The sequence below is a fragment of the Siphateles boraxobius genome, unplaced genomic scaffold, assembly GCF_051911475.1.
Source record: "Siphateles boraxobius isolate OS27281-9 unplaced genomic scaffold, OSU_SipBor_1 33, whole genome shotgun sequence".
Taxonomy (NCBI): Eukaryota; Metazoa; Chordata; class Actinopteri; order Cypriniformes; family Leuciscidae; genus Siphateles; species Siphateles boraxobius.
This window is the reverse complement of record NW_027508953.1, coordinates 2,667,794-2,692,012: the sequence shown is the minus strand read 5'-3', so window position 1 is coordinate 2,692,012 and position 24,219 is coordinate 2,667,794. Positions and strand designations below refer to the sequence as shown.

At 37.2% G+C, this 24,219-nt stretch overlaps 2 protein-coding genes across 12 annotated transcripts in view; one reads left to right on the top strand and one right to left on the bottom strand.

Annotated features, from left to right (window-relative positions):
• col9a1c (collagen, type IX, alpha 1c) overlaps positions 1-17,759 on the top strand; it is a 57,018-nt gene extending 39,259 nt beyond the window's left edge. For 2 of the 6 annotated variants that reach the window (XM_077194956.1, XM_077194952.1), the window contains 32 exons: positions 410-427; positions 899-991; positions 2,203-2,238; positions 3,492-3,563; positions 3,889-3,933; positions 4,177-4,212; positions 4,435-4,458; positions 4,558-4,611; positions 4,989-5,060; positions 5,801-5,842; positions 6,222-6,278; positions 6,516-6,569; positions 6,689-6,742; positions 6,862-6,915; positions 7,175-7,228; positions 8,412-8,465; positions 8,588-8,641; positions 8,767-8,820; positions 9,834-9,887; positions 10,128-10,172; positions 10,270-10,323; positions 10,407-10,460; positions 10,606-10,659; positions 11,080-11,151; positions 11,247-11,282; positions 11,407-11,451; positions 11,550-11,582; positions 11,892-12,038; positions 12,164-12,218; positions 13,225-13,419; positions 16,838-16,915; positions 17,072-17,759. In XM_077194956.1, coding sequence (XP_077051071.1) covers positions 410-427; positions 899-991; positions 2,203-2,238; positions 3,492-3,563; positions 3,889-3,933; positions 4,177-4,212; positions 4,435-4,458; positions 4,558-4,611; positions 4,989-5,060; positions 5,801-5,842; positions 6,222-6,278; positions 6,516-6,569; positions 6,689-6,742; positions 6,862-6,915; positions 7,175-7,228; positions 8,412-8,465; positions 8,588-8,641; positions 8,767-8,820; positions 9,834-9,887; positions 10,128-10,172; positions 10,270-10,323; positions 10,407-10,460; positions 10,606-10,659; positions 11,080-11,151; positions 11,247-11,282; positions 11,407-11,451; positions 11,550-11,582; positions 11,892-12,038; positions 12,164-12,218; positions 13,225-13,419; positions 16,838-16,915; positions 17,072-17,271 — 2,049 coding nt within the window. In that variant the 3' untranslated portion in view covers positions 17,272-17,759. Of the gene's footprint in view, positions 1-409; positions 428-898; positions 992-2,202; positions 2,239-3,491; positions 3,564-3,888; positions 3,934-4,176; positions 4,213-4,434; positions 4,459-4,557; positions 4,612-4,988; positions 5,061-5,800; positions 5,843-6,218; positions 6,279-6,515; positions 6,570-6,688; positions 6,743-6,861; positions 6,916-7,174; positions 7,229-8,411; positions 8,466-8,587; positions 8,642-8,766; positions 8,821-9,833; positions 9,888-10,127; positions 10,173-10,269; positions 10,324-10,406; positions 10,461-10,605; positions 10,660-11,079; positions 11,152-11,246; positions 11,283-11,406; positions 11,452-11,549; positions 11,583-11,891; positions 12,039-12,163; positions 12,219-13,224; positions 13,420-16,837; positions 16,916-17,071 lie in introns of all 6 variants that reach the window. The other 4 variants (XM_077194957.1, XM_077194955.1, XM_077194951.1 and 1 more) reach the window with 3 other exon arrangements.
• Positions 17,760-19,143: 1,384 nt separating this feature from the next.
• The window catches only part of col22a1 (collagen, type XXII, alpha 1), a 60,531-nt gene continuing 55,455 nt past the window's right edge, over positions 19,144-24,219 (bottom strand). For all 6 annotated transcript variants that reach the window (XM_077194940.1, XM_077194942.1, XM_077194943.1 and 3 more), the window contains 5 exons: positions 23,787-23,966; positions 23,639-23,705; positions 23,368-23,550; positions 23,208-23,285; positions 19,144-22,584 (listed from right to left, as the gene is read on the bottom strand). In XM_077194940.1, the coding sequence (XP_077051055.1) occupies positions 22,391-22,584; positions 23,208-23,285; positions 23,368-23,550; positions 23,639-23,705; positions 23,787-23,966 (702 nt within the window). In that variant the 3' untranslated portion in view covers positions 19,144-22,390. The remainder of the gene's footprint in view (positions 22,585-23,207; positions 23,286-23,367; positions 23,551-23,638; positions 23,706-23,786; positions 23,967-24,219) is intronic.

Sequence of the window (24,219 nt, the reverse complement as noted above, 5' to 3'; positions counted from 1 at the left end):
ATGGTTTTAAGCAGTAAACGGTCAATACAATTGTACAATTTAAGACTTTAGTCACAATTTTGAATAAATTATTATCAACAGCATTACTTTCATTGTAATATATGCATTGCATAACCAAGGTACAGCCTTAAAAATATCAAGCTTATTGCTATGGCAGACTGGAAACGCTAGTTGCCCTCAACACCTCACTTCGCCACTTAACGGTTGACGTCCATGTCGACATTCACGCATTTGCTTTGTTTTTTGGCGAGTTGGCCGACGGGGCTCTATCGTAGGCCGCATGTTGTGGCGCCATCTACAGGTGTGCTTTCTCTTTTTGGTGAAGGGGTTTCACTTTCACTAACTCTGCAATAATCTTAATTCTCTCTCTCTCTCTCTCTCTCTCTCTCTCTCTCTCTCGCTTCTTCAGATGTATGCCAATGCTGAGGTATTTGATTTTTTTACTTTGTTTTTCTTTCATTTATCATTATTATTTTTAGCAAATAATCTACAATGCTTTGTTGCTGAAGTGACTCATTGCTACCTGCTACACTTACTGCAATCCACAAAACATGATCCGGAACAGCTTTTATGTATTTATATATAAGATTATTAACTCCACAAGGTAAATAATGTAATATTTTATTAAGAAATTTGTATGAAATTTCACAAAACCATCCTAAATGTCCTTGGCTCGCTTGAAGCTTAAGCTAATAAAGAGAAGCTGGCGGCAGAGAGATAATGATTTACATTTTATTCTTTATTGTGTTAAAGTAATTGTTTAAGGTCCCTGAGAGAGAGATTATGTGCAGCCTTTCAGATTGTTTGTGACCAAAGCAAATGATAAAAAGGATTCTAAAACATTTCATGTTTCATTTACTCATCGTTTTCCTTCTTTTACTCCTTCAACACTTTACAGCCGGACCCCAAGCCAATCCCTGGTCCCCCCGGCCCTGAGGGTCCTGAGGGGCCTCGTGGACCCCAAGGAGAAGATGGCAGAGACGGGAGAGACGTATGTCTTTCTGTTTAACATAAACATGACTACTGTAAATGAAAGGAAGACACTACTGACAAATTTGAGATTTTTGGGCTATTTGGCTTTTCATAACATGTTTTTCTGACTAGTGGAAAGAAAACATCCAAATAACACTAGTAGTCTTTATTTTTCTTGTACTTTATCTGTTTGTGTCTGTAGATTTCAGTTACTATTCATACATTTAAAGGCTTTGCTCCAAACAAGTCAGTTTAATACAACATTATTTTCCTAAAAACATGGTGATGTTTTTCTGGCTGTTGACAGTATTTTCTTATTTATGGAGTGATAAAAAAGAAAATGCAAAATCCCCTCTGTAAAAAACGATTTTCCGAACCGGCTTTATCCTTTCTTCAGATTCCTATTCTGGAAATGTATGCAAATTAGTTCATATTTGATTAGACAATGCCTCATTTGCAAAAAAATTTATACAAAACATATGTGCAATTTTTAACATAATCAATTAACTGGGGAAGTATGGATTTTTTTTATTTTTTTTTACCCTACTCGTCTGGGGTGTGTTGCCTTAAAAATGTAGTCAACTTCACATGTTTATATGAGAAATTACCGGTAGATCTAATGCATATTGTACACAAATATGGCAAAACAATATATTTTAAATAATGCATGTATTTAATTATGTTTATTAGTGGTGCTTGCCTAAGGCAATAATCCTAATTTAATAATAATTTTATGATTATCTTATTAATCAACTAGTAATTATTATTATTTGGGAAAAATAGAAAATACATACAGTAATGATGACATACTGTATGTTAGCCATAACATAATTAAACAAGATATTTAGTTATACAATCGACAAAGCATTCGATTTTCCTATTCATTCACTGTAGTGATGCTCAAATCAAAATGATTATCAGTTGGAAGTGAACAATACTTTTTAACTCTTGTTTTTTTTTTGTATTGTCATCTTCTGTGATCCAGTCCTGTACTGAAAGTCTAATGAACCTCCATTAGAATTGTTCCTTTAGACTTAGTCTTCGACAAAACGTTTGTTCTTTTGTCCCGGGCGGCTCATTAGGGATATATTCTCTTGTTCAGGGAGGCAGGAGTTGCTCATTGGATATTTTCTTATGTCTACATGCATCTGTCCTGTCTCACTGACTAACTTACTGTTTTTTTTAGCACCCAGTGTCCTTTTCTAAAAAAAAATGTATTCTGTTCTTCAGGGTATTCCAGGCACCCCGGGAACCCCTGGAGCTCCGGTAAGTATGGAACATTGAAGAAACATCTTCATCTCCAACTTCTTCTGGGAAACATTGTTCTAAAAGTTAGTCCTAGAGTTAGGAAAAGGGATGCACTGATATTGAAATTGATACTGACCGTCCGATACTGATGAGCCGATAATTATTTTTGGTACAGCAGATTATAAAGATGATATATAAATCTATTATTATTATTATTATTATTGAACACTAAAAATAAATAGTTTGTAAGCTACAAAGATCTCTTTTTTTAAATTAAACCAGCTAAAAAATTTAAAGGTTGTAAGTACTAACAATTATAAAGCTGATATATAATACTATTCTAAGTAAAAAACACGCACAAAAAAAATTAGCTTGCATGCTACGAAGTTTTTAAATACACACAAAAAATTTAAACTATATATATATATATACACACTGTATACACGTATAAATATATTGTGATTATATTTGTGTTATGAAAAAAAAACAGTATATATATATATTTATATATAATATACTCTGTGTGTGTGTGTTTGTGTGTGTGTGTGTGTGTGTGTACTGTTTAAAATATAATAAAACATTTAAGTTCTAATACAAATCACACTAAAATTTAAAATGTGTAAGCAACACAATATGAAAATGCACAGTATAAAAAAGGATAACTTGTTCTTTTAAACATTTTCTATAGAAAATAGTATACTGTTTGAATTACAACAAAAAAGTACTAATAATAGTAGTTGAGAAGGGATATCTGCGATGCTGGATTTTCCTTAAAAAAACGAGAACAGAGTTCTGAGAACTGTATTTGAACAATGCCCTATGTGTCACATGAATTGTATTATACATTTTTTAGTAAAAACTTCTTCAGACTAAAATCAAAACTTGGCGTTCATTCAGTAAGATTGAATATTACCTTTATGGAACTTGACTGCTATACCCATTAAAACAGAGCAGCAACTTTTGTATTATAACTCCTAATGAGAAAATGCATTTACAGGCTGCCAGATGCAAAACACAGCCAATCAATCCAGCTTCCTGTGTCAATATCTATTTAGGGAAAGCGCGGTTGAATTGCACCATCATCTGGTGTGTCATAAATAGGTGAAATGCTGCTCAGAGCTGACTCGGGTCTTATCAGATGAGGACAGATGCCAAGAGGCATCGCTAATTATGTTAGAATAGACCCACCGTGCTCCGCCATGTCTTAGAAACAGCTGCAGTCGAGGCTGAATGGTGATAAAACTGTTTTTGTCTTTCTGTGTGTGTCGTAGGGCAGTAAAGGAGACCGAGGCGAGGTTGGACTGCCAGGACAGAGAGGACTGCAGGGGGTCCCAGGACTATTGGTTAGTATTGAGTCACATGACCTTAATAACACAACCTAAACGAGACGATAACACTTTCCAATAAAGTTCCATTTGGTAGTATTAGTTAACTGCAATAGTTAACACAAATTAGCAATGAATAGTTAACACAAATAAATAAATACTATCACAAATGTATTGCTCATTATTAATATGTTAGTTAATGCGATTGGACCTTATTGCAAAGAGTTACCAATGAGACGATCAATAAAGTGTAATCAGTTTCATAGCTGCACACAAACTGTTTTATTTCATTGTGCTAAATTAATCGCTTTGATGTTAAGTGGTTTTCTTTATATATGTGTAGGGACCAATGGGCCCCATGGGGCCACGAGGACCAGTGGGAGAAAGAGTAAGAGACTTCAGAATGAACCTTTAAATTAACTGTCTGTTTGACTTCACATTCATTTCCTGCAGTTTTTCATGATTCCATGATTGCAGAACAGCGTGAAATCAATAAAATGATGCATTTTCTCAGTTCGTCATAATTAGCTATTTACCTGCAAAATAGCCTTTTTTTTTAATTGTGAAATTCTCATGGGACTGTGAATTCATGTCATTATGCTAAGATTTGTTTTTTTTTGTTGGGTTGTAGGGTCTTCCGGGTTTCCCTGGATCTGCCGGACCCCCGGTAAGTCTTTTCCTCGTTTTGGTGCTTCACTGTTAAAAGCTAAATGTTTTTGTTTTTGTGATGTTGAAGTGTTCTATTGACATTGTATTGTCATTGTTATCATTGTTTTCTTGTGTTTTTGATTATTTGGTTTTGCAAAAATGACTGTACCGTGCTTTTTAGACAAATTATGCATTTTGAAGGATGACTTATTCTGTTGTTGTTGTTTTCTCCTTCTTCTAGGGACCAGAGACTGTTGGGCCTCCAGTATGTAAAAAAACAACAACGTGTTTTACTGTAATTAGTCTCACTCCCATCTTTTAATTTCACATTTAGCCTTCTTAATGCTATTTTCCACTCATGCAGGGACCCCCAGGGAAGCCTGGTATTCCAGGAGATGAGGGAAACATCGGACCAGAGGTCGGTATTCTTTTCAGAGTGTTACGCAGTGCATTACTACTAAGGCATCTTAATATAGCTAAATAGTTAAGGCTGCTCAAAATTCTGTGTAGTGCCGCATAAAAGCCTGACTAAATTATGCCTGCTCTGACCCACTTCGCCCTTAGTATCAAAGTATACCGTTATAATTGGTGTGTAAATGCATTCATGCCACCTTTAAGCTGCATTAAACAGTCTGTGTAAAGACACCTAAATGCCATTTCAGAAGCGCTTCTGTGCCACCTTCGCAGTTTAAAATTGTCTTTACATATCGGTTTTCATTCTTAATACTTGTAGCTCTTGTTGTCATCGCTTTATTGATTGTCTCAGAATATAAATATCCTTTGATATTTTTCCAGGGTCCTCCTGGACCGAGAGGAGGACTTGGGGTCCCAGGACCACCAGGCCCACCAGGAGCTCCAGGACCAGCAGTAAGACTGGCTTCTACCATTGACATATTTCATAAGTTTAGCTAATTTACATATGGTGCATGCTTTTAAACCACTTTCAAGCACCGTATACTGTAATGGGGCTTCATTTAATTTAGTGTACATATAACCAGAACACTCAATGGTAGAGTTTTAATTTTAGAGTTGATGTCTATGTTTCACTGTATTCAGTTTTTGTTTACATCATTGAATTAATTAATCTAGAAATTTGTGGAAATTCATATAAAATGTACAGTAAAAATACAGAAAATTATTGTTTAAACTGAGCCAAAACAGTTAACAATAAACTTATTGACTATACATTTATTTACAGGACTTTCCTGTACTTGTATCCAAATTTGCATTAGACTACATTTACAATTACAGTACTGCATTACAAATGTCATTAATTTCATCAACTTTTAGCAGTACATTAGCATTACCAAACCAAATATATAGGCTACTAACAGATACAAAACTTCAAATTTGGCTCTTGAAGTTTTGCCGTCCGCTATCTGTTATACGCTGTAATTTACTTTTTGTCTTTATACTTCCTAAGACTTTTTGTCTCTGCTTTTAATCCTTACTTCAATTGGTTCAGGTGACTTCTGTTGGCTTTCAGAGGGCTTAGAACTAATGCAGAGCTTTCACACAGATCTGTAACCTTTGAGGATTTTAAAAGGGGCTTTGCTTAAGTGTGTGTCTGAATCTAAACTACGCTGCTGTCCTTCTGCTGTCCGTAGGGGCCACAAGGTGCTGGGAACCCTGAGGGAAGTGGGGAGACTGTGAGTGCTTGTTAGATTTTAATAACATTCATGCTTCACACGCACACACAGAACCTGCACATCAGCCTTCAAGAAATGTTCTGGCAAAGGCCTATATCTTAGAACACAAAAAGATTCAGCATGCAACATATAGAACTTGTAAAATATGTCAACGTGCACTATATTTGCTCTATAATTTATCATTGGCTCGTGAAAATGCAGCAAATGTTTTTTTAAGAGTTGACAATCGTGTTATGCTCCCTCAGCTTCAATCTTCAGTGCTCCTTTTGCATGTCTCTGGTGAGGTACAGGCTGGTTGTGTTATTCTTCACTTCCTGTCTTATCCTGCAGTTAGTGATGAATAGACCTGATGCGTTTGTGTGTCTCATTTTGTTAGCAGTGCCAGACAACATGCCCATCTGGACCACAGGGATTGCCTGGTCTGCCAGGGATGAAGGTTAGTCCGTACCCCTAAGTAATACACTTTGATGCGTAACACATCTGTGCTTGTGCTTCAGACATGAATCATTCTTCTAATCATGTTGAGGAGAAATTGATAATTGTGGCACAAAGATGAAATATGTTGTCCAAAGTAGCTTTACATCAGTTTGTTCACTAAAGAGAGTTTCTTTGGCCAAACACCAACTGCTTTTCTAATGAATGAAGGTGTTATTAAATTGAATCTCTCTGCCAGGGACATCGTGGTCTTCCAGGTGTGGACGGTGTGCCAGGTATCCAGGGTGAAAAGGTAAGAGTGCTTTGAAAAAATGCTTCTTAAGAATGATAAATCCCTAGAAACGGCTATAGACAAGCTCTTCAGATTGATTAATCAACAAACACTGTAGTCATTTTCTTCTTTATTTACAGGGAGAGCGAGGGACCGCTGGAGAGTCAGGTCCTCCTGGACGTGCAGGAGATGATGTATGAAGACTTTGTTCATTCGTTGTACGCTTAAATGCGTTCAACTTTTTAATATTATCTGCCACCACAAGAATATCTCTTTGACACATTGTCATAGTTTTTACTCAAATTCCCTGCAGGGTCAGCGAGGTCCTATCGGATTCCCTGGACCTCATGGCGATAAAGGAGATCGGGTAAGACTTGAGGAAAGAGCAATATCCTCCAGCCCGATCAATGCATGGAATAATTATTACATTTGTTTAAAGGTCAATAAAGCCAATCAAATAACACCTGCAGTGATTGTACAGATTAAAACTGCTGTGTGTGCATGATGTATGCAGGGCATACTATTTTAGGGTTGTGTGACAACACAAAAGCAATAGAAATGTTGTTCTTCTACTTAAGCACAATGAACTTTGGTAAAGTTTTAGCCTGTCTGTTTCATGTCTGCAGGGTCCTCCTGGATTCAACGGGATCCCAGGACCCACCGGACCACCAGGATCTCCAGTACGTGAGCAGTATTTCACAGATTTTCTTTTTTAATCAATTATACACTGTCGTTCTGAACTAAAGTCTGGCATCAAAGTACAGATGATTCATGTCTTTATCTGATATTTATGAGAAAAGACTGTTCAGCAAGCTAGTCTAGTGGAAATGGAGTTCAACAGAGCTTGTGGGATATAAAGCAAGATTTTCAGATGATATCAAGTTATTTTAGGGAGATAGAGAACAGTCCTGTGGCATCACAAGTGCATAAATGAGTTAAATAAATACTAAACTAAAAAATAATTTAGACACTTTAGACATAATACTAACTCTAACACTAACTCTAATACTAAAAACTAACTCTCATTAGAGTATTAGTAGACTGTCTGCTTAATATCTGCTAACTCTTATTATGATGCTCCCCCAACAGACATTCTACTAACTATAAGTAACTTTGCACCTACATGTCAACTTACTCTACTAACCTGAACAACTAACAGTCTGCTACAGTCTACTGATACTCTAATGAGAGTTTATTGACATGTAGTTGCAAAGTTACTTATAGTTAGTAGAATGTCTAAAGTGGACCATCAAAATAAAGTGTAAATGTATTTAAGCGTAAATAGTAGTAAGATGCTATTTTTACTTAGTGCAAATAGTGGCAGATACTATTTGCACCTCGGTATATTGTAGCATAGTATAAAACAGTGCAACAATAACAACATATTCAGTTTATTTGTTTGTATTATTAAAATCATAAATGGATGCTGCTTTATTCGGACATTACTTGTCCCTGTCTCTAAAGCCCACCCCTACACCTACCCTTAACCATACCCATTCAACACTATATTCCAGCTATTCTATACCCGTTGTGCTCTTTATTTATGCTTTTCCAATATTTTTGGGCTGATATGTGATGGGAAAAGGGAGAAGAATGTGTTTGGTAAAAGGTTGATTCAAACTCGGATTGGCCAAGTCAAAAGCTAACGCCGCCCGCCACTGTCCACAACACTGATCCTGTTACTAGCAGGATTTATTTGCTCATTTCTATATAGTGTAAATAGCCTCTGCCAACAAGGTGGGCTATTTGCTCTTGGTGTAAATAGACACTCCGCAAATGTAAAGCTAAAACGGTTATTCTGTACAGATAATGAATTCTATATTGAGTTTAGGGAAGTAAATGAATATGTATGTGTCTTAACAGGGCGTTGAAGGCATCAGAGGGCGACAGGGACATATTGGGCCTAAAGGAGATGATGTGAGTTATTGCTGTCCGTATGATATACCCTACTCAAGAACACTATGAATTGAGTAGCAATCAGCAAAACACATTTAAAGGTACCTGGTTTCTTTCTGACCAATCATAATGTGTTGTTTTAGGGTGCGATCGGAGCGCCGGGAGAGAAAGGAGCTGCGGGTGCCAAGGGTGACACTGTGAGTGACAGATTGATCAGTTCTCAGTAGATTTATGCTCAAAATGATAATAATTATGTTCTGAAAGAGTTACTTGAAATGTCTTTTGATAACGTTAATGATGATAAAGTGGATGTTATGTGCAGGGTGAGCCAGGAAAGCATGGATCTGATGGAGCATCAGGAGCTCCAGGAGAGAAGGTGACTTATGATGATGATTCTATGGTTTTTGATGATTCAAAATTCATGGAAAAAACGTTTCCATTTGTACCTGCTACACTGCATGCATATCCAATTTGTATTATGCTGTATTTGACCTCTTTTGTTAATGAAAATTTTGTGACATTGATGATTCTTAAAGGGGTGGTAAAACACGATTTCACTTTTCTAACTTTAGCTAGTGTGAAATGTTGCTGTTTGAGCATAACGTTAGCCTCATAGCATAATTGCCTAGCAGAAAAATATTGAAACATGACTTAGGCGATTATGCTATGAGGCTAACGATGAACAACATCTCCAAAGTTCAAAGCAAAGGGAGATATTTGCTTTTAAAGAAAAGGACTACAACAAAAGGGCTGGTAAGGACTACACGACATTCCTCCCGGGTTAGTGACATCAGCAACCCTAAAATGTACATAAGCCCCGCCCCCGGGAACACGCAGTCCCGGAAAAGAGTAGAGGAAAAGTTGTTGTATAAGAGTAGATTTGTGAGTCAGCTCAAACTATAGCATCCTTCTTTTCACATGCAATAAAAGTCACTCTGTGTGCATCTCACAACAGTTCCTATACAAGCGATTTATAGATTATCATGACAGAATATGCTAATTGAAGATAGTTAATTCCACATCAGCAACATAAATTAATCAATTAACCATTCAGAGACGTCCTGTTGCATTCTACATGTTGTCACTTCTTCTTGAGTCTCTACATTTTCTTGAGTCTCTCCATCTGAAACCCCGTCCTCTGAGGCAGCTCATTTGCATTTAAAGGGCCAGTCACAAAACGGTGCGTTTTTGCTAACCCTCAAAAAGTGACAACTTTAACATGCTATATAAAAATATCTGTGGGGTATTTTGTGCTAAAACTTCACACACACACTCTGGGGACATCAGAGATTTATTTTACATCTTGTGAAAAGGGCATTTTACCACCCCTTTAAATCTGGCTCGTTCAATGATAAAAACTTAGGAAGATTTTGCTGTCTTGCTTGACAGGGAGACCCAGGTCTGCCCGGAGCCCTTGGTGTCAGAGGAATTGTGGGAATTCCAGTGAGTTAATCAATTAATGTATATTTATATGCATGTGCACAGTGCTGGGTAGTGACTGATTATATTTAATCTGAATTATGTAATCAGATTCCAAAAATGATATACTTGTAATTACATTATATTAATCTAATTAGATTATATTATTATAGTATGTACTGTATATTAAAGCTATTGAATGACATCTTGCACACTATAATCTGTGACTCACCTTGACTTAACAATATTGCATCTCAAATTTAGGGCTTGCCAGGAAAACAGGGACTCGTGGGGCCTGCAGGCCAAAAGGTTAACATCATTACATAAAACAATCATGTATGCTGAATCTCATTTAAATTTTAAAACAGTGATGCCATATCAAGCAATTACACTCTTTCTATTACAGGGTGATATTGGTGCTGTAGGACCGACTGGTCCAGTTGGGCTTCCTGGTAAAGATGTGAGTATTATGGTGGGGTTTTCTTTTGCAGTTGTATGCATGTTTTTTTAATGGTTTATAATTGTGTTAATGTTATATTTTAGGGAGCACTTGGACCAGCAGGAGAAAATGGAACTCCAGGAGCCAAAGGATCCACTGTAATAAAAACACAATTCAGAAATACATACATTCATACTTTTTTTTTTCTTTTGCTTTGGTGCACACCATTCTGTCCTGAGATTACAATTCATAGTATTTTGTTGAAAAATGTATCCAATTAACCAACAAACCTATCCTCCTCAGGGTGAAACGGGAAAACAGGGTCCAGTCGGCGCAATGGGCCCGCAAGGGATCCAGGTGGGTTAGACACAGACCCGTTGGTTTGATTATGGATCTTAATGGCTGTGTTCCAATATGCATACTTATTATATGTAGTCAACCTATGTACTTTGCTGGAGATGGCAAAGAAAGCACATGTGAGCAAGTTTTATGTTAGTGTGAAAAAAAAAAGTGTATTGATAGATACTAACCTTTGTTGCATAAGTGTGCATGTAAATCCAAGCATTTACAGACCTCCCATCCTGCAAAAACTAATTTCCAGATGAAAACCGTCACCCCCAATTAGTATAATTAAATACAGTATATGTGTGACTACTAATAAAAGGCAATTATTAGGTGAAGCGCTGTACAATTATACACTGTTATTCATACAATATTTCATACAGTTATACAGTACATTCATACAGTATTTCAATAATATTTTGACTACTTCCGCAGGGAGATAAAGGTGACCAAGGACTCATGGGTCCCCGTGGAATCAAGGGTCACACGGGTCATAAAGGAGACCAGGTGTGATCATTGTTTATTGTAATAATCATAACAGAGCAGAACTTATTATTGTTCGCTATGTGTGATCATGTAATTTTTTTTTTCTGTTCTTTCAGGGTCCAATGGGTCCCGTCGGTCCCAAAGGAAGTGAGGTAAATTAAAATGCCCCAGTCGAACTATGCAATCAGTGACCGACCGTATTAAATACCTGCTGCTTCCTGCACTTGAATACCGTGTAATTTTACACTAATATCTTTCTCTCTCTTCGTTCTACAGGGAGATCCAGGTGTTTCGGGAGAACCAGGCGTGAAGGGTGATCAGGTTCGTCATGTGTATAGCAGCATACCCAGTCAGACCCTCTAATTATGCTATTTCAGTATGTGTACAGTAGTGTGATGGTTTTTAATAATGGTTTACAGGGGCCTCCGGGTATTACTGGAATCAAGGGAGAGGTAAGCGTGCCACTTAAACATTCATTCAAGGCGTATTGTAGAAGAACAAACAAAGATTTAATTTTCAAATCTAAATATTACTATATAAAATAAATCAATAGTAAGAAATAAATTATATACTAATATTGTTTATAATAAATCATCAAATAAATTATTGTATGTGTGTGTGTATATGTATATATATATATAAACTAGAACTGTGGAAAAAAATTGTGACACACACAAACGTTTGTGTGTGTGTATATATAAATATGTAGAAAATTTGTTTAAAATTATTTTTTAAAGTCATTTTGTTTTGTTTTACCTAAGCGTGGAGAGAAAGGCCAGAGAGGAGCTACAGGAGCTGATGGTCGTCCAGGACAGCCAGGCCATGAGGGTCTGACGGGACCCCAGGGAGCCAGAGGTCTGGAGGGGGAACGAGGCCTAACAGGATCCCCTGGTCCCAGAGGTCTACCTGTCAGTACATTGCTTTATGACATTGTTCACTTTCATCTTTGACTGGACTTCTTTCCAGTTGCTTCTTTAGAAATGCTTTCTGTCCCGTTTTTGCTGATGTTGATGTAAAAAAATGTTTTTAAAAGGGGCCCAAGACGAATGACGAGAAGATCCGTGAGATTTGTTCAGTTATTGTTGAAGGTACGACATCTTTATTAGTTATTAAAGTCACCATGAAATTTAAAATTGACAATTCTTATTTTTTTTTAAATGGAATATTGCAGTATTTTTATTGTAAAGGATTTATAAGTGCACATCATTTATTTATTTTTTTCATTCATGTGCCCTTGTAATCTAAATCAAAATAACTTCCTCTCCCTCCCTGCATCAACATCTCTTCTCTTCTCTGATGACGTGTTCACTGGCACGAGGGCGGGGCAACCTGTCACTCACATGAGATCGACCAATAGCAAACCACATCTATCCAAACAATTACTGACAGACAATAACAATTTCCACCCTACATTTTTCTTATTCGAGAAGCTGTTTCAGGGGCTGTTTACCGACAACATTTTCAACTAAAAAGGAAAACTCTTTATGCGTTTTAGCTGTTCATTTACATGACAACGGTGGTTTGGCAGCCTGAAAACACAAACTTTTAAAAACGGGCAACACTTTTTAAAAAAGTGCAAGTTTTTGAAAACGATACCATTATTGTCTGTGTAAACTACAAAAACGTGAATTTGTGAAAACGGTAATGTTATGCGCATGCTTGTAGGTGTATCATGTTGCTTTACAAAGTGACATCGCCAACTACATGGCACAATACAGCATTTTCAGTCATGTTTGCAGATCTGTGTGAACGGGGATCGTTTTGACAAAGGTGTCGTCTGTACACGAAAACTGCAAAGGAAAAACTTTTCCATTTTTAGTAAATCGTTGTCTTATAAATGTATCCTCAGCATCTCACGGATGCCCAATTCAGTTCCTGAAGATCTATCCTCCTGGAAAGCTCAGCTCCAACCCTGATCAAACACACCTGAAGTGCTTGATCTTCAGAAGCACTTGATAATTACAGACAGGTGTGTTGGAGGTAGATAGAGATAGGTAGATCTCCAGGAACAAGATTGGGCACCCCTGACCTGCATCAATTGTTTTTTTCTTTATAAATGGCAATTTAACTGTAACATTGTATTGTACCAAACAGAACATTTAGATGCCTACAAGAAGGAACTAGCCAAGAAACCTCTGGCCATTGGAGCCCCTGGAAGTCCAGGACTCATGGGACCAGCTGGACCGCCGGGACCAGCAGGTCCTGCTGGAGAAACCGGACCCAGAGGACTCATGGGTCACAAGGGGCCTCAAGGATACTATGGCCTTCCTGGAAAACCAGGAGTCAAAGGTACCATTGATTTGACTCACTTCTTATGAAATTTCCAAACCATGTATCACTGTTTCATATAGTGCTCTTCTGTCAGCTGAATTAAAGCGAAGCTCTTGAGGATGCAGTGCGCTTTTGATTCACAAGCATCGTTTATTTGTATTTATTGACTATGAATTCTCAAGATCAAACGCTCATTTTTAATAGTGGTGCAACGGATCACTAAACTCAGGGTATATTACCGTTTTTGAGTCACAAATCAGATACTTTTTCTTATCAGCAAAAAAATGTAACTTTGCTTTCATTTATGACTTAACGCCCACTTTAAGTACTTCGATACCACAGCAAGTTTCTAGCTTTTAAGAATGAAACGTACAAAGTTAACAAATAAAGTAAGGTCTAACAGTATTCAGGTAAAAAAAAAAAAAAGATCATTAAATGTAAAACAACACTTTAGTGTTCACTGTATAGATTAATCTTTGTTAAAGATGTGTTTTGTTGTTTGGTCAACATTAAAGACATTGACATCAGCAGATTTTTACAGGCTGCTGTCACTTTAAGACCTAATGAACAGATCCAATATATATTTCTTTCTCAACTGTTTACGTTCACTTAAGACATAACCGACTGTGTTTACGAGAATACGTACCAAGACGGGTATTTTAACATAATTTTGTGTGTATGAGTCTTTCAAGCGAAAGGAGACGTGAAAGAGGAATCAATTCAGTGTTCATGGGCGATCTGAAACGCGCCTCTCTGGGTTTACTCACACTAGCCAGTTTGAACCGTGCCCGAGTGCGTTTGACCACCAAAGCGCGGTTCGTTTGACTAGTGTGAGTGCTCCGAACCTCTGGCCCGCTTGGAAGAGGTGGGCCAGAGCACGGTTCAGTTGGACTCGGGCGCGGTTCGCATGCAGTGTGAGCGCTAACCGTGCTGGAGCACGGAACAGGACGCGTGATGTACGGGAACTGTAGTCCGTAATCAAAGCTGCAAAGTCCTTGCTGCACTTCAGCTGGTACCTTTGCAAACCTCCTCATACGAGCAGCACGATTACGTGAAAATTTTCGTGCCACTAAGGCGACAGATCTGTTTAACAACAGGCTGTGAGAGGGCTGTGGACAACCGTGGACCAAACGACACAAAATTATCCACAAAGAAAACAGAGCGATGGACTCCATTGTGTTCAGAGAGCGCCACTCTTCTTGTTTATCCCGAAACCGTCGCACCATAATGACGTAAGCGTGCTCCGGCACGAATGCTGAAACCCTATGTGAGTGCAGGCCAGGGGGTGAGTGGGGAGGGGGGACAATCGTACTCGGGCCCGGTTCATGGCAACCGTGCCTAGTGTGAGTACACCCTCTGTGTGTGTGTGCCAGAGGTCAGAAAGTAAAAATCCTGCCATATGTTTATTCCACCCATCAACTCAGCCAGCTGGTTTCACTAATTAGTTCTATCTCCTGGCTGAAAAACTGCTAATTAGCAAATCCAGGTGAATGGAACAAAAAATTGAGGAGGACTGAACCTGGACTTTACACCTCTGGTGTGTGTGCACTTCAGGTGTGCGCGGCTGTAGGCCTACTCGCAGACAACAGAGCACGATCGAGTTCTCTTTCGCATCTTCTTGCGTTTGAATGGTTTAAAATTGCTTGAACTTGTAAATTGTCAAGAAAAAACCTGGGGAAATGATAAACTTTCACTCTATGATGGTTAAACTTAGCAGTTAATCCACCGAAACCGTACCAACTGTGATCCATTGCACCTTTAAAAATCAATTATACAACCTTTTACTTGCTAAAAAAAAGTATAAACTATCAATCAGACAACAGAAGGCATTTAGATTGTGAACAACAGGTTTTTCCGCAAAGTTATGATCATGTTGACAATTAAGAGGCCTTAAAAATTGGTATATTGATATGATACTGTAGGCTTTATCAGATTAACACTTACAAGTCATTCAGGCAACTCTCCAAATTTTAAAAAGAGTTGGTGAACACATTGTAAATAGCCTCTTTAGTGATCCACATCATGCCAATGGTGCTAGCTAAAATTCCTTAATATCACATGGTGTGCACAGCTGAATACATCTGGAGGAATCAGACGTTTTTATGTTATTTCATAGTTGGATTTTGCCGTTGAAATTACAGGCTAAAACTGCGAGCTCACATTGATTCCCATCAGTTGTTGGTGGTTACGGTCATTCAAGGGTAACAGCCTCCAGAATGTGAAGCGTTGCAGTTGTTTTGTCCTCACAAGCGGAGGCTGTTGTACAGTGTGTTTTTTCTGCGCTAATTGCCAGCGCGCCGAGGAGGAATGCTACGCTTGCTAATGAGACAGAGACTGAGAAGCAATAACAGGATGATTAGAAAAGCTCCCGACTGCATCTCAATCTTCCTCTTATTTCGGCAGAAGCTCGGAGGAAATCAACATGATTATTGAAGTTTATTAATGCATCTCCAGAGGAAAATGTTCTAGCATTCTGTGAACAATGATGCCTAGCAGGGATATTTGACAGTATAAATGTCAGAAGTCTCACAGAGGTTCTAAACACCCTTATAAGAACTTAAAATAGATAGAATGATCGAATACTCCTGATTCACTAATGTAAGCGCTATTAAAACTACAATATCACCCGGACAAAGTTGGTTCATGTTGGTATAAGCAGTACTTGACTATGTACATGTTCTAATGGGCATTTGACAAATCATTAATGCATTTCAACATTTAAATTTGAAATGTTGTATCAGCATTTTACAGATTATCCCTCTGCAATTTACCATCTTGTTTTTCTTTGAAAGAAATCTATTTTATTCAGCAAGGATGCATAAAATTGAGCAAAAGTAACAGTAAAGATGAAAGAGAAATTATATTTCAAATAAATGCTGTTTGTTTGTACTTTCTATTTTTCAAAGAATCCTGAATAAATGTGTGAGTTTCAACAAAAATATGAAACCGCAATGTTTTCAACATTGATAATGTTTCTTGAGCAGCAAATCATCATATTAGAATGACTGGAGTAATGATGCTGAAAATTCAGCTTTGATCACAGGAATAACTTACATTTTATAATATATTCAAATAGAAAACAGCTACTTAGAAATAATGTGAAATATTATAATAATTCAGTTTTTACTGTATTTTTTTTAATCAAATGTAGCCTTAGTGAGCAGAACCAACTTCTTTCAAAAACATTAAAGCATGTTACCAAATTATCCCAAAATTGTAATTGTTAGTGTAAATAAAAGTACCATGTAAATACATGAATACACCAAAAAATCTGTACACCAAACTATCATATTATCTGATCCTAATTATGATTATCTGACCTTTTTATTTGTAAAGCGATTTGAATATTGAATTGCATATCAATTGTACTATATAAATGTCTTAAGTGATAATGTGATTGATTTTATTATCTAATGCTTTTTATGCGTTTGTGTAGGTGATGCAGGACTAAAGGGTGACAAGGGAGATAATGGTATTGGAATTCCAGGAATTCATGGAGAACCCGGACCTCAAGGTACAAAATGCTAAACCTCCACCATTCTAAAAGCTATAGATATTTTAGACAGGTACAAACTGTTGACAGTTCTATATAGGTATTTGATATTTAGACTACTATATTTGGTAATCACATCAAAAGCCTTCCTAATCAGGTCTGATTTCATGATAACAGGACCAGCTGGCAAGCCTGGCATCGGCAAGGACGGTGCAGATGGTGCCAGAGGAGAGGCCGGCGTGCCCGGGACCCCAGGAACCCCTGGAGCGAGAGGAACCCCGGGTCCTCCTGGTCTTTGTGATCCTTCAAACTGCTACAGGCCTCAACCTCTTTACCTGGTTGGCGGGAAGAAGTCCGTCAACATCAAGGGTCCATGAACAGAAACATAGAAACCTTCTAGAAACCTTCATCACGTCATCATCACGAGCACAGATGCAGTCAATATCCGACAAACTTGAAGAGACTTCAGACGGCGAGTTAAGCAAACGTGACAGTTGTATAGAGAGTACAGATGAAGCTCCTGATGGTGGCTCCAATTCACATGGTTTATTGTTGTACCTTGTACATAAACTAGAAGAAAAAGTTTGTTCTATCAGATGGTTTACAGTAAATTGCAGAAATTACTTAATTGGAAATTGATGTTTCAGTTCTTGGGCCACAAACCGGTAAATATCAATGGTGAAGTAATTTTTTGGACCTCTACATGCCATACAATTGCATTTCTGCGTGTATTTTTAAAATATTTCTCATAAAATGTGATTGTAAAGACCAATGTTAGACATGGTGCCAGACATTAAGCTACGCCAACAGAACGACAGTGATCCAACAACAGGGCAGCTTGAAATAAAAGCTTTTCACCACCATGCTACCTGCGTGCTACGGTTTATTTTTCATGAAAAGCTTTTATAAGCGCTTTCTGTCAACCTGTAGATAAGATCCCATTCATTCGCAAAAAATGTATTTCTCAAAAGAGAACTGTACTTTCAGATGGACTGATTATATTTACAATATTGTCTTAAAAAGCTTTTAGTATTTACAGTATAAATAGCAGAGCTCCAATAACCAGACCTAGCCTTAGAATATCTAATGATATTATTTGGTTATTATTATTTATGGCATTGGCCTTAAAGGGATAGTTCACTATAATTCACAATCATCATTTACTTACCCTCGTGTCATTTCAAACCCGTAAGACTTAAGTTCATCTTTAAAACACAAATGAAGATGAAATCTGAGAGATTTCTGTTCCTCCATGACAGTCCATGCAACTCCCACTTTGACACTTCAAAACATTTGTATAGAGATCGTATGATGATTTTATTCACATATAGACATTCATCGAAACACATTAGATATAGCAATGCTCAAGCATTTTTGGTTGAACTGCGAGAACTAATTAGGTTCAATGTTTATATATAAAGCAATTGAATCTCTTCAGAAAAATTGGGACTAATGCGCTAGATTCATATGGATTATTTTTACGATCTCTATATGAACTTTGAAATATCAAAGTGGTAGTTGCACGGAGTGTCTATGGAGGGACAGAAATCCCCCCCGAATTCATTAAAAAGATAATTTCTGTTTCGAACATGAACAAAAGTCTTACGTGTTCGGAACGACTTTGGGTGAATAAATGACCATTATTTATAATTTTTTTTGGTTGAACTATCCCTTTAACCCTGGATCTCTTTATGTTTACATTGACTAGTAGACTAGTTGTCCAATACATGTTTTAAGGTCATTTTCAAGATAATTATAGATACAGACTGGCAAAAAGGAACAATTCCGGAATGACGATTTTATTGTAATACAATCATTTGTGAATTAAAGTGAGGTTTAATACGCCTTAAGCTCCATGTACAGCATAAGTGACTGTCAACTGCCACAGAAAATCAGTTCGACTCAAATAGGGTTTAAAAACAAGCGACTGTATTTTTCCTTATAAAATGTAAAATGGTTATGACAGCTGAGCTTTGCACAAATGGTGGGGATTTTAGCACAAAAGTACCTTTGATCTGTTCATAGATTTAAAAAAAAGGTCTAAGACCTCAGACATGAAATCCATCTTAATAACAACAATAACAATTATAATAATCATAATCTTTTATATTAACTAATACATGTGACCATTTTTGGTTTGTTGTGGTTGTTTTTCAGGAATAAAACATTCAAACTTGTAAATTAATCACTGAGGAAACTGTATACGGTATTAACTTCAAAAGTCCCCCCACAATAACAGCCCAATCCTATAAAATGGACCTGTTCCACTCTTTATTGACACATACGCTCTCCCTCCATACATACATCAAACTAATTAAGATTAATTATAGCACCAGAGAATCAGTATAAACAGGTAGATTATACCATGCATAAATTATACTTCATTTTACATCACCTGCACCTGTAGATCATTAGAATAATTTAATGCAAATTGGTATGAAAAAACAAATACAGTCATTAACGGGTATAAGAAGCCAAACAAACAAAGTAAAAAAAGCAACTATATCTGAATAAAGTGGAGGAGAACATAACAGTAATGCTGATAGCGAGTATTTCTTTTGCTTGCACTAAAAAAGCACCATGAATTTACATACATTTGCAACAGTAATAAGCTCAGCAATTCAAAATACATCAACAAAACATCAACTCTTGAAGGCTGGGCAAACAAGGCCAAACTAGTAAGAAATGCAGGGGAAACAAAGAAACAAACTTGATAAGAACAAGATTTTTTAGGATTGTGTATATAATACTAATTACAAAGAGATGTATCATGAGCATTAAATGTAGGTACAACAAGCCTACATGATATCATGTGTGGTTTTGCTTTAAAATATATTTTAATCATTTAATCAGTAATTAATCAGTCAACAAATTCAATTAATTCTTACTACATCCATGATTATCCACTAATGTTGCTGTACCTTATTTCAGCCATTTTGCTAAATTCAACATGTGACCTCACACTAAAGCCCCGCCCCTCCAAAGAAAGGCAACCTGAACATGCTAAATGACTAACAGGCAGCGAGACTTTCTGATTGGCTGAAAGACCAATCCCCCTGTCAAAGAGACACCTATTTCAGTGATATCTGTCAGGAATTGTAGGAACAAAAAACAAAAACAAAAAAAAAAACTTTACAAAACTAAAATAGAAAATGTAATCATCTTCCTTTTTTGAATCTGAATATCTAAGGGTGGAAAAACTACAAAAAATAGATCAAATCTATTCAATAATGAAAATCTATGAAACAAAAAATCACAAATAAAATATTTAAGTAATAAGATAGAAAATTAAACCCCCTTCCTTTCTAAATTATATCAATATTTTACCAGAAACAAGCAAAAAAAATAAAAAATTAACAGATCTTTAGGCAATTAGACAAAATTTTATATTTTTTGGATGTCAATTTCAGTCAAGCTAACTCACAATCTCCTAAAAAAAAAAAGATCCATTCTTGAGATCTGCTACAATGCTTAGATGGATACGTAATACGTAACTGTGTGTGGGCTGACCTGACGAGAGTTCGTTTTGGCGGTCTCTCTTCTTTCAACGGCTTTAACTGAACGCTCCATCTGAACGCTTTAGTGGCACAAATGATGCTTTTAACAAGGACTTTGTGTTCCTGAACCATCATAATGACATCAATGCCGTTTGAAAAGGAAAGTGCAACGCAAAACTATTTCAAACGACATTATAAGAGATATCAATGGTGTGTATTTCTGCAGTGACAGACATTTTTGCAATTGTTTTAATGACAAACCAGCTGCGTTAAACTATTAAACAGGCATTGAATTGAGCAGCTGCCTTTCAGTCATCACAAAGGCAAGTTTAATGATCCAAAATGAAAAGGAAAGGCAAGTTATTCACCTGATGCATGGCTACAAAGAAATATATCTTACAAAACGTAGACAAAAAAAGAGCAAAAATGCTCTTCTCTTCCATCAGGACCTCTAATGATCCTCATTGAGATTTCCTATTGATGAGTGCAAAAGTGTTCCTGTCTTTTCCCAGAGGAGCGGAGCGCTCCATCAATAAACCTCAAGCAGAGAATTCCCCACACTTCATAAGCACATCCTGAGCCAATACCGATATCACTAACAATGAATCAACTCCATGACCTCAGGATTGCGTCACTATGACATCACGGTCTGGTAAGTAAATGTCTTTCTGTCGTGACAGGATTTCTCGTCCTGTTACATGAAGCACCTTGAAAGTCTTCACTTGAAGAAAATAACCTTGAGCTAAACTTACTAACTACCCAACCGCCCTCCCCTAAAAATTAAACTCTGACCGGCAGGTCACTTGTGGGCTTTTCACACTTTAAATTGTTGACCAAGAGCCCTTTTAAACCCTGGGTTAATGTGTTTCACACTATAGGCCTACTAGGTTAGCATTCGATCCTGGGATTTCATGTAGAATGTAAAATATTTACAAATTATTTGCATATTACTGGGTTAAATTTATTGAGCGAACAAGTACATAATACTGTCTGTTCTTAACGTTTAACTGTTTTAGACACTGTACAATCACAGAAGTGTTAGCATTAATATTTATAGCATTTACAAGTTTTTTAGAGAAAAAAACTTCAAAGACTTTTCTATGACCTTTCAAGCAATTTGTGATTAATGGTAAGGATTTTTAAAAATCATTTTGATTGAGAACGACTTGCTAATGAATAAATTCTGACCGATGTGTGAACCAGTTCAACTGATTCATTAAAAGAATGCAACTTTAAAATATCTAAGCGATTCAATATTGTGGAGTTCATAATGACACTTTTTTTTACATTCACTATAGAAATGACCCATACATTTTCCATGATCACAATCACCTTTCAGGGTTAATATAGTCCTGGATTTCACAACCCACAATTGGAAGCGCTAATGCTAAATGCTAACACTTTTTCAAAACTATAGACCTTGTGTGCCAGGGAAACAAGCGCACGGCCATCTTGTGTTTGAACTTCTGTTTTTGCCGTAACTGTATATTTTGTAACAGATGGCATCACTGTTGTTATTGTAGAGTTAACTAAAGCTATCATGAGCATTGTAATGTTTGAAGCGGATGTCATAACCAATGTCAGTAGACCGGGAACATTTTAAAATGTTCATTCACAATTCAGTGAGATCTTACCTTCATGCTGAGGAAACACAAACCGGAAGACAGAACACAACAAGCGCAATGCTGAAAAGGGGCGGGGCTTCATAAGGTCTATAAGTGTGAAATGTTGCTTAACCCAGGGCTAAAAGTGGACTTAACTCAGGGTTAAAGAAGACATTAACCAAAGTGAAAAGCCTAGTACAAACACACATTTACACACACACACACACACACACACACACACACACACACACACACACACACACACACACACACACACACACACACACACACACACTTCAGACGCTGGAGTTCTACTGATGGTAAAGAACATATTCTTGGCTCATTCAATGTCCAAGTTCATAAATAGGTGTTAGCTCAGAACAGTGAGTGGTGTATTAAGTGCCCTTGACATTTTTGGTGTGAGGTCTTGATGCCAGACTGGCATAGTAGGCACACTGTGAGGGGTCGCACTGCCCTGTCGGTCCAGGAGGTCCGGGCTGACCATGAGGACCAGGGTTACCAGGCTCTCCCTGAGCCCCTGCTGCTCCAGGAAGACCATCTTTTCCATATCCTGGCATACCTGCAGGACCTGTGGTGCAAAAATGATCTCAGCCGTCATTTATCATTTCAACACATTTACAAAAAATATGCTTGAGTCACAATTCACTCCAAAATCAAAAGAGAAATCAAAAAATTATTTTATATAAAAATATAATATTATATTATATTATATTAATAAAAATATTTTTTATTAAATTGATATGAAATAAAATTAATACCGTATATATTTGAAGACACTTTTGCATTGATATTTTTTAAGCACTTTCTCTCCAAAATATTTATTTCACTAAAGAAAAATATGGTATTTTTATGATTGTAATGTGGAAGGAAAATCTTTTTTTTAAATCTAAAATGGTTTTAAATTGACAATACAAAAAAACATTACCATGATGAATTACTATTTTATAGTTTAAAATAATTATTAATTATAAAATCATAAAGTATTATTATTTTCTGCATTCTGCAAGTCGGATACGGATGTCAATCTTGTCCTAAAACAGGCTTCCTTTCCATTATTAAAAATATCATGTATTTTGTCTTTTAAGTTTTTGGTTGGATTTGGTAAATTTTCTTGACAGTTTTCATGAGATTCATCCAAACACATCATTTGAGTCAATGTAAATCTAAGTATTGATGACCAAAAGATCTTACCAATGGGGCCAACTGGACCAGACTCTCCTCTCTGTCCAACACCGTCTTCTCCCTTTTCACCTTTTGAACCTCGTTCACCTAAAAAAACAGCGTAGGTTGAAAAGATTAAACTTCAAACATCAATCGGGTAAAGTAACAATCTGTGGTTAGTTTGTGGTACCTTTAGGACCAACTGGACCTCTGGGTCCTTCTGCTCCATTTTGTCCAGGCATTCCAGGCTCTCCAGTTAGACCTTGTCTGCCAGGAGATCCATCTTTACCTGGGGAACCAGGCGGACCGGGACGGCCAGCCGTGCTCTTGATATGAGCGGGTTGCATTTGAGCCATGAGGTAAGCTAGTTTAGCTGTGAAAATCGATGGAAAGTTTACAATAAATATAAAAAGAAATTGCAAAGTATCAAGTCAAATACATTTTCGCTAAATGAATCTCACCATCTAATTGTTTGGAAAGTTCCTCTTGAATGAGCCGTCGCATTTGTTCCATTGATGGCGTCTCGCCCTTAAAAACATATAAAAAATATCATGACATCATTTCGACATCATCAGCATCACACATTTTCTTATACTACTGTAGACTCACTCTTTGACCTGGGAGTCCCGGCAGTCCTGAAGAACCAGGCGGCCCAACAGGACCCACTTCCCCAGGGGGTCCCGACATGCCCATCATCCCTGTGTGACCCTTTCTACCAGGAGGCCCAGGGTTACCCGGAATGCCCGGATCTCCAACGGGTCCTTTGTCTCCTTTTATTCCATTATCACCCTGCAGAAACCAGCAAACCATTAAGAAAAGTCTTGATTTGATGATTTTGAAGTGGTAAATATGTGGGTGGATGGATGGATGGATGGATGGATGGATGGATGGATGGATGGATGGATGGATGGATGGATGGATGGATGGGTGGATGGATGGGTGGATGGGTGGATGGATGGATGGGTGAATGGATGGATGGGTGGATAGATGGATGGATGGATGGATGGATGGATGGTGGATGGACGGATGGATAGGTGGATAG